The following is an 11,780-nucleotide window of genomic DNA, read 5'->3' on the forward strand; positions in this document are numbered from 1 at the left end:
TTCACAATAAAGTTCGTTGGATTATTTTTACAATTGGGACTCCTGACCTTTCTTTTGTTTCTATTACCTACGGGCTACAAGGAGTCCGCTTTTCATCAGGAGCCCATACAGCCTCAACATTCTCTATGGCAAGTTGCTGGTTTACCTGTTTCCCCTAGGAGAGCTGAAGAAACGGCACCAAGCTCTTGGGAGATACACACGCTGCAAGTTCCTGCATTGGCACGCCCCCGGCATGACGTCACACGCCGGTTTTGCAAAATCAAAGGCAACGCTGCATAAGGAGGCTCGTCTAGTGAATAATTCCGCACCGGAGCTGCGGTTCACCGGGACGACGGAGCCTGTATCCTGCAGACGTGGGATCCTTTGTTGCATAGTAAACGGAAAAGCCAAAGAACAAGGTGGATTGAATACGCCTAGCAGCACTTGCGGGGTGAGTTTGAAAGTTGTCTCCTTGGAACTGTTGCCGCATTCTCTCTGTCTGGATTTACAGGTTTACTTGGTGCACATATAGTGTGCTCTCCTGGGGGGTTATACAGGGAGTGCAGAATTATTAGGCAAATTAGTATTTTGACCACATCATCCTCTTTATGCATGTTGTCTTACTCCAAGCTGTATAGGCTCGAAAGCCTACTACCAATTAAGCATATTAGGTGATGTGCATCTCTGTAATGAGAAGGGGTGTGGTCTAATGACATCAACACCCTATATCAGGTGTGCATAATTATTAGGCAACTTCCTTTCCTTTGGCAAAATGGGTCAAAAGAAGGACTTGACAGGCTCAGAAAAGTCCAAAATAGTGAGATATCTTGCAGAGGGATGCAGCACTCTTAAAATTGCAAAGCTTCTGAAGCGTGATCATCGAACAATCAAGCGTTTCATTCAAAATAGTCAACAGGGTCGCAAGAAGCGTGTGGAAAAACCAAGGCGCAAAATAACTGCCCATGAACTGAGAAAAGTCAAGCGTGCAGCTGCCAAGATGCCACTTGCCACCAGTTTGGCCATATTTCAGAGCTGCAACATCACTGGAGTGCCCAAAAGCACAAGGTGTGCAATACTCAGAGACATGGCCAAGGTAAGAAAGGCTGAAAGACGACCACCACTGAACAAGACACACAAGCTGAAACATCAAGACTGGGCCAAGAAATATCTCAAGACTGATTTTTTTAAGGTTTTATGGACTGATGAAATGAGAGTGAGTCTTGATGGGCCAGATGGATGGGCCCGTGGCTGGATTGGTAAAGGGCAGAGAGCTCCAGTCCGACTCAGACGCCAGCAAGGTGGAGGTGGAGTACTGGTTTGGGCTGGTATCATCAAAGATGAGCTTGTGGGGCCTTTTCGGGTTGAGGATGGAGTCAAGCTCAACTCCCAGTCCTACTGCCAGTTTCTGGAAGACACCTTCTTCAAGCAGTGGTACAGGAAGAAGTCTGCATCCTTCAAGAAAAACATGATTTTCATGCAGGACAATGCTCCATCACACGCGTCCAAGTACTCCACAGCGTGGCTGGCAAGAAAGGGTATAAAAGAAGAAAATCTAATGACATGGCCTCCTTGTTCACCTGATCTGAACCCCATTGAGAACCTGTGGTCCATCATCAAATGTGAGATTTACAAGGAGGGAAAACAGTACACCTCTCTGAACAGTGTCTGGGAGGCTGTGGTTGCTGCTGCACGCAATGTTGATGGTGAACAGATCAAAACACTGACAGAATCCATGGATGGCAGGCTTTTGAGTGTCCTTGCAAAGAAAGGTGGCTATATTGGTCACTGATTTGTTTTTGTTTTGTTCTTGAATGTCAGAAATGTATATTTGTGAATGTTGAGATGTTATATTGGTTTCACTGGTAAAAATAAATAATTGAAATGGGTATATATTTGTTTTTTGTTAAGTTGCCTAATAATTATGCACAGTAAGAGTCACCTGCACACACAGATATCCCCCTAAAATAGCTATAACTAAAAACAAACTAAAAACTACTTCCAAAACTATTCAGCTTTGATATTAATGATTTTTTTGGGTTCATTGAGAACATGGTTGTTGTTCAATAATAAAATTAATCCTCAAAAATACAACTTGCCTAATAATTCTGCACTCCCTGTACAGCAATCTTGGTTGCATGACTTTTTTGCCACGAATGTTCATATATCATATCATATCAATCATTGGATACAGGGTTAATATACCTATGGGAAATTTGCTGTTTACTATTAATACATTTAATATAGCTGGCGCCGGGGTAGGGGGATTAGATTAGGGGTTAATAATTTTAATATAGCTGGCGGCGGGGTAGGAGCTCACATTAGGGGGTAGTTTAATGTAGCTGGCGGCGGTGTAAGGGGCTCACATTAGGGGGTAGTTTAATATAGCTGGCGGCGGGGTAGGAGCTCACATTAGGGGGTATGTAATGTAGCTGGCGACGGTGTAGGGGGATCACATTAGGGGGTTATACTTTTAATGTAGGTGGTGGCGGCGTCCGGGAGAGGCGGTTTAGGGGTTAAATACTTTATTAGGGATTGCCGCGGGGGATCGTGGTTGACAGGTAGATAGACATTGCGCATGCGTTAGGTGTTAGGTTTTATTTAGCAGTTCGCGGTTGACAGGTAGACATTGCGCATGCGTTAGGTTTTATTTTGCAGGTAGTTTAGGGAGTAACGCGGCTCCAATACACAGCGTAAGGCTTACTACGGCTGCAATTTGTGGCAAGGTGAAAATGGAGTAAGATTTCTCCATTTTCGCCACGTAAGTCCTTACGCTGTATATTGGATACCAAACTGCGCGGGTTTGGTATACCTGTGTATGGCCCAAAAAACTACGGCCGAAGGCAGAAATATACGAGCGTAACTTCTAGCTTACGCCGTATATGTGATACCAAACCCGCGCAAAATTCGGCGTCGCCTATCGGATCGGGCCCATGGTGTTCTTTGTTGAGGTAGCGTACAAATTTCTGGAGCAGTACATGACTGCTGCCACCTACTGTTCTTGCAAATGTATAACCGTTATAAAACTGCTCCAACACCGTCCTACCTGCTTTTAAACAATGGATACCAACAGTAAATTTGATAACAGAAGCAAACTGCAAAAAAAAACTTAAAATGGTAAAAAATGTACACTTTATCTGAATTATAAAAAATATTTTTGGGGTTTATGTCCCTTTAATGAAACCAGTCATAGAACATATTATAATAAAGTGTGCAAGCAACATGTGTTGCAATGCAATAGTTTCTTTTGTACTTTAAAGTAATACGTGCCAAAGACACGTGCACACTCGTAAGCTCAGCCTACCTAGATTTACTCTTCAGCAAAGGATTCCAAGATAACAAAGCAAATATAATCATAGAAGTAAATTGAAGAGTTGTTTAAAATCACATGCTGTATCTGAATCATGTATGTTTAATTTTGATGTTGGCACTTGTCCTTGTACATTTACTTATCATAATACTTTACACCACAAGGGTGAGCTATAATGCAACAAACCTGTCTGTTCCTCTTCCTAACATTTCTCCTTAGTATTTGTGACTTCTGAATATGTTCACTGATTAACAGTCAGTATATCACTTGCAATTATGTTACATACATATTCAGTGTCTGTGGTTTTTGATTGATTTCAAATTTGCAAGTTAACATAAATAAAATAAAATATCTGGTATATGACCTAAATCAGTGATTTTTAACCTTTTTTTTTGCCGTGGCACACTTTTTTACATTAAAAAAATCCTGTGGAACACCACCATCCCAAAATTTAAAAAAAATCACACATTGTAGCCTAATACAGAATATATATATATACACATACACACAAACACACACATACTGTATGTATTGTGCTGTTATGCCATGCCTCCTACAAACTACCCCTGCACTGGGAGTAAAAAACAAGCAAAGTTTAAAAAACAGAATTTATGCTTACCTGATAAATTACTTTCTCCAACGGTGTGTCCGGTCCACGGCGTCATCCTTACTTGTGGGATATTCTCTTCCCCAACAGGAAATGGCAAAGAGCCCAGCAAAGCTGGTCATATGATCCCTCCTAGGCTCCGCCTACCCCAGTCATTCGACCGACGTACAGGAGGAAATATGCATAGGAGAAACCATATGATACCGTGGTGACTGTAGTTAGAGAAAATAATTCATCAGACCTGATTAAAAAAACCAGGGCGGGCCGTGGACCGGACACACCGTTGGAGAAAGTAATTTATCAGGTAAGCATAAATTCTGTTTTCTCCAACATAGGTGTGTCCGGTCCACGGCGTCATCCTTACTTGTGGGAACCAATACCAAAGCTTTAGGACACGGATGAAGGGAGGGAGCAAATCAGGTCACCTAAATGGAAGGCACCACGGCTTGCAAAACCTTTCTCCCAAAAATAGCCTCTGAAGAAGCAAAAGTATCAAATTTGTAAAATTTGGCAAAAGTGTGCAGTGAAGACCAAGTCGCTGCCTTACAAATCTGGTCAACAGAAGCCTCGTTCTTGAAGGCCCATGTGGAAGCCACAGCCCTAGTGGAGTGAGCTGTGATTCTTTCAGGAGGCTGCCGTCCGGCAGTCTCATAAGCCAAACGGATAATGCTTTTAAGCCAAAAGGAAAGAGAGGTAGAAGTTGCTTTTTGACCTCTCCTTTTACCAGAATAGACAACAAACAAAGAAGAAGTTTGTCTGAAATCTTTAGTGGCCTCTAAATAGAATTTTAGAGCACGGACTACGTCCAAATTGTGTAACAAACGTTCCTTCTTTGAAACTGGATTCGGGCACAAAGAAGGTACAACTATCTCCTGGTTAATATTCTTGTTGGAAACAACTTTCGGAAGAAAACCAGGCTTAGTACGTAAAACCACCTCATCTGCATGGAACATCAGATAGGGCGGAGAACACTGCAGTGCAGATAACTCAGAAACTCTTCTAGCAGAAGAAATTGCAACCAAAAACAAAACTTTCCAAGATAATAACTTAATATCTACGGAATGTAAGGGTTCAAACGGAACCCCTTGAAGAACTGAAAGAACTAGATTAAGACTCCAGGGAGGAGTCAAAGGTCTGTAAACAGGCTTGATTCTAACCAGAGCCTGAACAAACGCTTGAACGTCTGGCACAGCTGCCAGCCTTTTGTGAAGTAAAACAGATAACGCAGAAATCTGTCCCTTCAGAGAACTTGCAGATAATCCCTTCTCCAAACCCTCTTGTAGAAAGGATAAAATCCTAGGAATTTTTATCTTGTTCCACGGGAATCCTTTAGATTCACACCAACAGATATATTTTTTCCATATCTTATGGTAAATTTTTCTAGTCACAGGCTTTCTAGCCTGAATCAGAGTATCAATTACAGAATCTGAAAACCCACGCTTTGATAAAATCAAGCGTTCAATCTCCAAGCAGTCAGTTGGAGAGAAACCAGATTCGGATGTTCGAATGGACCTTGAACAAGAAGGTCCTGTCTCAAAGGTAGCTTCCATGGTGGAGCCGATGACATATTCACCAGGTCTGCATACCAAGTCCTGCGTGGCCACGCAGGAGCTATCAAGATCTTCGAAGCCCTCTCCTGGTTGATCCTGGCTACCAGCCTGGGAATGAGAGGAAACGGTGGGAAAACATAAGCTAGGTTGAAGGTCCAAGGTGCTACTAGTGCATCCACTAGAGTCGCCTTGGGATCCCTGGATCTGGACCCGTAACAAGGAACCTTGAAGTTCTGACGAGACGCCATCAGATCCATGTCTGGAATGCCCCATAATTGAGTTATTTGGGCAAAGATTTCCGGGTGGAGTTCCCACTCCCCCGGATGGAATGTCTGACGACTCAGAAAATCCGCTTCCCAATTTTCCACTCCTGGGATGTGGATTGCAGACAAGTGGCAGGAGTGATCCTCCGCCCATTGAATTATCTTGGTCACTTCCTCCATCGCCAGGGAACTCCTTGTTCCCCCCTGATGGTTGATATATGCAACTGTCGTCATGTTGTCTGATTGAAACCTTATGAATTTGGCCTTTGCTAGATGAGGCCAAGCTTTGAGAGCATTGAATATCGCTCTCAGTTCCAGAATGTTTATCGGGAGAAGAGATTCTTCCCGAGACCATAGACCCTGAGCTTTCAGGGGTTCCCAGACCGCGCCCCAGCCCACCAGACTGGCGTCGGTCGTGACAATGACCCACTCTGGTCTGCGGAAGCTCATTCCCTGTGACAGGTTGTCCAGGAATAGCCACCAACGGAGTGAATCTCTGGTCCTTTGATCTACTTGAATCGTCGGAGACAAGTCTGTATAATCCCCATTCCACTGTCTGAGCATGCACAGTTGTAATGGTCTTAGATGAATTCGTGCAAAAGGAACTATGTCCATTGCTGCAACCATCAATCCTATTACTTCCATGCACTGCGCTATGGAAGGACGAAGAACAGAATGAAGAACTTGACAAGAGCTTAGAAGTTTTGATTTTCTGACCTCTGTCAGAAAAATCCTCATTTCTAAGGAGTCTATTTTTGTTCCCAAGAAGGGAACTCTTGTTGACGGGGAAAGAGAACTTTTTTCTATGTTTACTTTCCATCCGTGAGATCTGAGAAAGGCTAGGACGATGTCCGTATGAGCCTTTGCTTTTGACAGAGACGACGCTTGAATCAGGATGTCGTCCAAGTATGGTACTACTGCAATGCCCCTTGGTCTTAGAACCGCTAGAAGGGACCCTAGTACCTTTGTGAAAATTCTCGGAGCAGTGGCTAATCCGAAAGGAAGTGCCACAAACTGGTAATGCTTGTCCAGAAAAGCGAACCTTAGGAACTGATGATGTTCCTTGTGGATAGGAATATGGAGGTACGCATCCTTTAAATCCACCGTGGTCATAAATTGACCTTCCTGGATGGTAGGAAGGATCGTTCGAATGGTTTCCATTTTGAACGATGGAACCCTGAGAAATTTGTTTAGGATCTTGAGATCTAGAATTGGTCTGAATGTTCCCTCTTTTTTTGGGAACTATAAACAGGTTGGAGTAAAACCCCATCCCTTGTTCTCTTATTGGAACTGGATGAATTACTCCCATCTTTAACAGGTCTTCTACACAATGTAAGAATGCCTGTCTTTTTATTTGGTTTGAAGATAATTGAGACCTGTGGAACCTTCCCCTTGGGGGTAGTTCCTTGAATTCCAGGAGATAACCTTGAGAAACTATTTCTAGTGCCCAAGGATCCTGAACATCTCTTGCCCAGGCCTGAGCAAAGAGAGAAAGTCTGCCCCCCACCAGATCCGGTCCCGGATCGGGGGCCATCCCTTCATGCTGTTTTGGTAGCAGTGGCAGGCTTCTTGGCCTGCTTACCCTTGTTCCAGCCTTGCATCGGTCTCCAGGCTGGTTTGGGTTGAGAAGTATTACCCTCTTGCTTAGAGGATGTAGAAGTAGAGGCTGGTCCGTTTCTGCGAAAGGGACGAAAATTAGGCTTATTTCTAGCCTTAAAAGACCTATCCTGAGGAAGGGCGTGGCCCTTTCCTCCGGTGATGTCTGAAATAATCTCTTTCAAATCAGGACCAAACAGTGTTTTGCCCTTGAAAGGGATGTTAAGCAATTTTGTCTTGGAAGACACATCCGCTGACCAAGACTTTAGCCAGAGCGCTCTGCGCGCCACGATAGCAAACCCTGAATTTTTCGCCGCTAATCTCGCTAATTGCAAAGCGGCATCTAGAATAAAAGAGTTAGCCAATTTAAGTGCATGAACTCTGTCCATAACCTCCTCATACGAAGATTCTTTATTGAGCGACTTTTCTAGTTCTTCGAACCAGAAACACGCTGCCGTAGTGACAGGAACAATGCATGAAATTGGTTGAAGAAGGTAACCTTGCTGAACAAACATTTTTTTAAGCAAACCCTCTAATTTTTTATCCATAGGATCTTTAAAAGCACAACTATCTTCTATGGGAATAGTAGTGCGTTTGTTTATAATAGAGACCGCCCCCTCGACCTTAGGGACTGTCTGCCATAAGTCCTTTCTGGGGTCGACTATAGGAAATAATTTCTTAAATATAGGGGGAGGCACAAAAGGTATGCCGGGCCTTTCCCATTCCTTGTTTACTATGTCCGCCACCCGCTTGGGTATAGGAAAAACATCGGGGGGCACCGGAACCTCTAGGAACTTGTCCATCTTACATAATTTCTCTGGAATTACCAAATTGTCACAATCATCCAGAGTAGATAATACCTCCTTAAGCAGTGCGCGGAGATGTTCTAATTTAAATTTAAATGTTACAACATCAGGTTCAGCTTGTTGAGAAATTTTTCCTGAATCTGAAATTTCTCCCTCAGACAAAACCTCCCTCCTGGCCCCTTCAGATTGGTGTGAGGGTATGTCAGAAGCGTTATCATCAGCGTCTTCTTGCTCTTCAGTGTTTAAAACAGAGCAATCGCGCTTTCTTTGATAAGTAGGCATTTTAGATAAAATATTTGCAATAGAATTATCCATAACAGCCGTTAATTGTTGCATAGTAATAAGTATTGGCGCACTAGATGTACTAGGGGCCTCTTGTGTGGGCAAAACTGGTGTAGACACAGAAGGGGGTGATGCAGTACCATGCTTACTCCCCTCATCTGAAGAATCATCTTGGGCACTATTATTATCTGTGGCATCATTGTCCCTACTTTGTTTGGACACCATGTCACAATTATCACATATATTTAAATGGGGAGACACATTGGCTTTCATACATATAGAACATTGTTTATCTGATGGTTCAGACATGTTAAACAGGCTTAAACTTGTCAACAAAGCACAAAAAAAGTTTTAAAATAAAACCGTTACTGTCACTTTAAATTTTAAACAGAACACACTTTATTACTGAATATGCGAAAAAGTATGAAGCAATTGTTCAAAATTCACCAAAATTTCACCACAGTGTCTTAAAGCCTTAAAAGTATTGCACACCAAATTTGAAAGCTTTAACCCTTAAAATAACGGAACCGGAGCCGTTTTTACATTTAACCCCTATACAGTCCCAGGAATCTGCTTTGCTGAGACCCAACCAAGCCCAGAGGGGAATACGATACCAAATGACGCCTTCTATAAGCTTTTTCAGTGGATCTTAGCTCCTCACACATGCATCTACATGCCTTGCCTTCCAAAAACAACTGCGCATTAGTGGCGCGAAAATGAGGCTCTGCCTATGACTAGAGAAGGCCCCCATCTGAAAAAGGTGTCCATACAGTGCCTGCCGTTTTTTAACAACAATCCCCAAGATTATAATAACTATAAAGCGCTATAATCTGTCAAATATGCTTAGCAAAGTAATCGTTTTAGCCCAGAAAAATGTCTACCAGTTTTTTAAGCCCTTATAAAGCCCTTATTCTTATACTTAATCTAAGAAAATGGCTTACCGGTCCCCATAGGGAAAATGACAGCCTTCCAGCATTACCAAGTCGTGTTAGAAATGTGGCCATCATACCTCAGGCAGAAAAGTCTGCCAACTGCTTCCCCCAACTGAAGTTACTTCATCTCAACAGTCCTGTGTGGAAACAGCAATCGATTTTAGTAACGTTTGCTAAAATCATCTTCCTCTCACAAACAGAAATCTTCTTCTCTTTTCTGTTTCAGAGTAAATAGTACATACCAGCACTATTTTAAAATAACAAACACTTGATTGAAGAATAAAAACTACATTTAAACACCAAAAAACTCTTAGCCATCTCCGTGGAGATGTTGCCTGTGCAAGGGCAAAGAGAATGACTGGGGTAGGCGGAGCCTAGGAGGGATCATATGACCAGCTTTGCTGGGCTCTTTGCCATTTCCTGTTGGGGAAGAGAATATCCCACAAGTAAGGATGACGCCGTGGACCGGACACACCTATGTTGGAGAAAATATGTCACACTGTTGTCAGTCTGCCGTGGCACACCTGAGGATCTCTCACGGCACACTAGTGTGCCACGGCACACTGATTGAAAAACACTGAGTCCTAAATAATAGCAGCATTTAAGTCTCAGATACATGCAACACCTGAATTGCTGGAACCTAATTTATGAGCTAAAAAGAACATTACAGTATTTTATTGCATCTAAAGTGTGTTCTAAATAAATTCTATTGTGTTTATGGAGGTGTTTCCCTTTGCACCAATAGATCTGTGAGTGTTGTTCTTATCCGCCAATAAGCAATCAGACCCTGTATGAGTTGTGTACAATCATTCCTCTTAACAGGTTAAATAGACTGAATTAAACTTTTCATAAAAAAGATTATTCTAACATTGCAATAGATGCTCTTTTATTTGACATTTTTTTTAACGTCTCTAATTTATTCTAGTGGTGTAACAGTTGCAATCTAAATAAAACAAACATTTTGTTAGGACGGTACCTTGCTGTAGAGAGCTGTCAAGTATATTTTTATTTAGGCCAAGTGCTCTCTCATCTGTTACTATAGCAACCTGTTTCCCCAGGGCCTGCAACATGGCCGCCATTGCAATAGCTCCAGGTGGCCCATCCGTCTCTTCTGGGGGTTCATGTTGGTAATGAGTAGGGAACCCAGTGGTTATAAGCACAGATTTGGCATGAGACAGAGAGAGGCTGGATTTCAGCAGCTCGTCTTTAATAAGAAGGTTTTTTATCCCCCTGTCACCTGAAATAAATAAAATAAATACATAAAAAAAAACAATGAGAGGCAGCAATACCATAGCCAGGCTAAACATATAGCACTTATTTATTACACATCGTATCCTTACAACAGTTATCTACCTCTACTCTACAGGTGTGTTATTTATCTAGTTTTGAACTTCTGAAAGATGTATATTTGCTTCTTTTTTTTAAAGATCAAACTTTTTTGGACATCTGCAGATAAACTAACAAAGATTATATAGTTTTTAGTTTGTATCATCACACAATTATACAGAAATGGTTTGTTAAATAATCATGAATAGACAGACAGCATGCAAAATAAAATATGCCTGTATTCTGTCCTTAAAGGGACATTAAACAGCTGGGTGCAACTATAGTGACAGGGTTACTAATTACCATATTTTCCCTCATGTATCTGCAGCTTTCTTTAAAGCTGTTTTCTTATTTTAACTCATCACAGAATCCAGCTGGTAAAGCTCCTCATTTTATACTGGGCGCCGCCATCTTGTATCACGCGTTTTGCTGCATCCTGTGATAGGAGCAGTGCAACGGAATTTGGCAGCGCTACACAAATAAATGATAATAATAATAATAACTTCACAGATCTTTGATGTTACCGGCTTTTTGACAGCTGTACCTTGCCCTTCAGTTGATCTCACATATAAGAGAGCAGAAATGTTATATTTTTCAGATTTTTTGCACAGTATAAAAGTTACATAACAAATATAAACTCCAAGATGGCGGCGCCCAATGTCAAGATGCAGAGCTTCACTAACTGCTAACTGTAAGGGGTTAAAATAAGAGAAGAACTTTGAATACAGCTGCAGGAACAGGAAAAGAAACAATAGCTTAGTGAGTAGTAACCATGCTACTGTAGTTGTACTCAGCAAGTTAATGTCCCTTTAACTTACCATAAAGGGACATGTCAAAATTAAACATCTTTCACAATTCAAAGTATACAGTTTGAGGAAAAAAAACTTTCATTTACATCTGCTGAGCAAACTGGGTACAAATAATATTTAGGATTAATCAAAAATTAAAGGGATATGAAACCCCAAAATTCTTTTGTGACTATTATCAAATTTGCTTTGTTCACATGGTATTCTTTGTTGAAGAATAACCTAGGTATGTGTCTGGAGAGCTACATGGCAGTGCTGCTATCTAGTGCTCTTGCAAATAGACAACATTCTTGCAAAACTGCTGCAATATAGTGCTCCAGACATGT

The 11,780-nt window shown here is 41.8% G+C and overlaps 1 protein-coding gene across 1 annotated transcript in view; it reads right to left on the bottom strand.

Moving 5' to 3' along the window:
* Positions 1-11,780, bottom strand: part of DGLUCY (D-glutamate cyclase) — a 365,542-nt gene that overhangs the window by 122,154 nt on the left and 231,608 nt on the right. The window contains exon 8 of the mRNA XM_053697558.1: positions 10,299-10,559. Within this exon, the coding sequence (XP_053553533.1) occupies positions 10,299-10,559 (261 nt within the window). The remainder of the gene's footprint in view (positions 1-10,298; positions 10,560-11,780) is intronic.

The sequence above is a fragment of the Bombina bombina genome, chromosome 1 (assembly GCF_027579735.1).
Source record: "Bombina bombina isolate aBomBom1 chromosome 1, aBomBom1.pri, whole genome shotgun sequence".
NCBI lineage: Eukaryota > Metazoa > Chordata > Amphibia > Anura > Bombinatoridae > Bombina > Bombina bombina.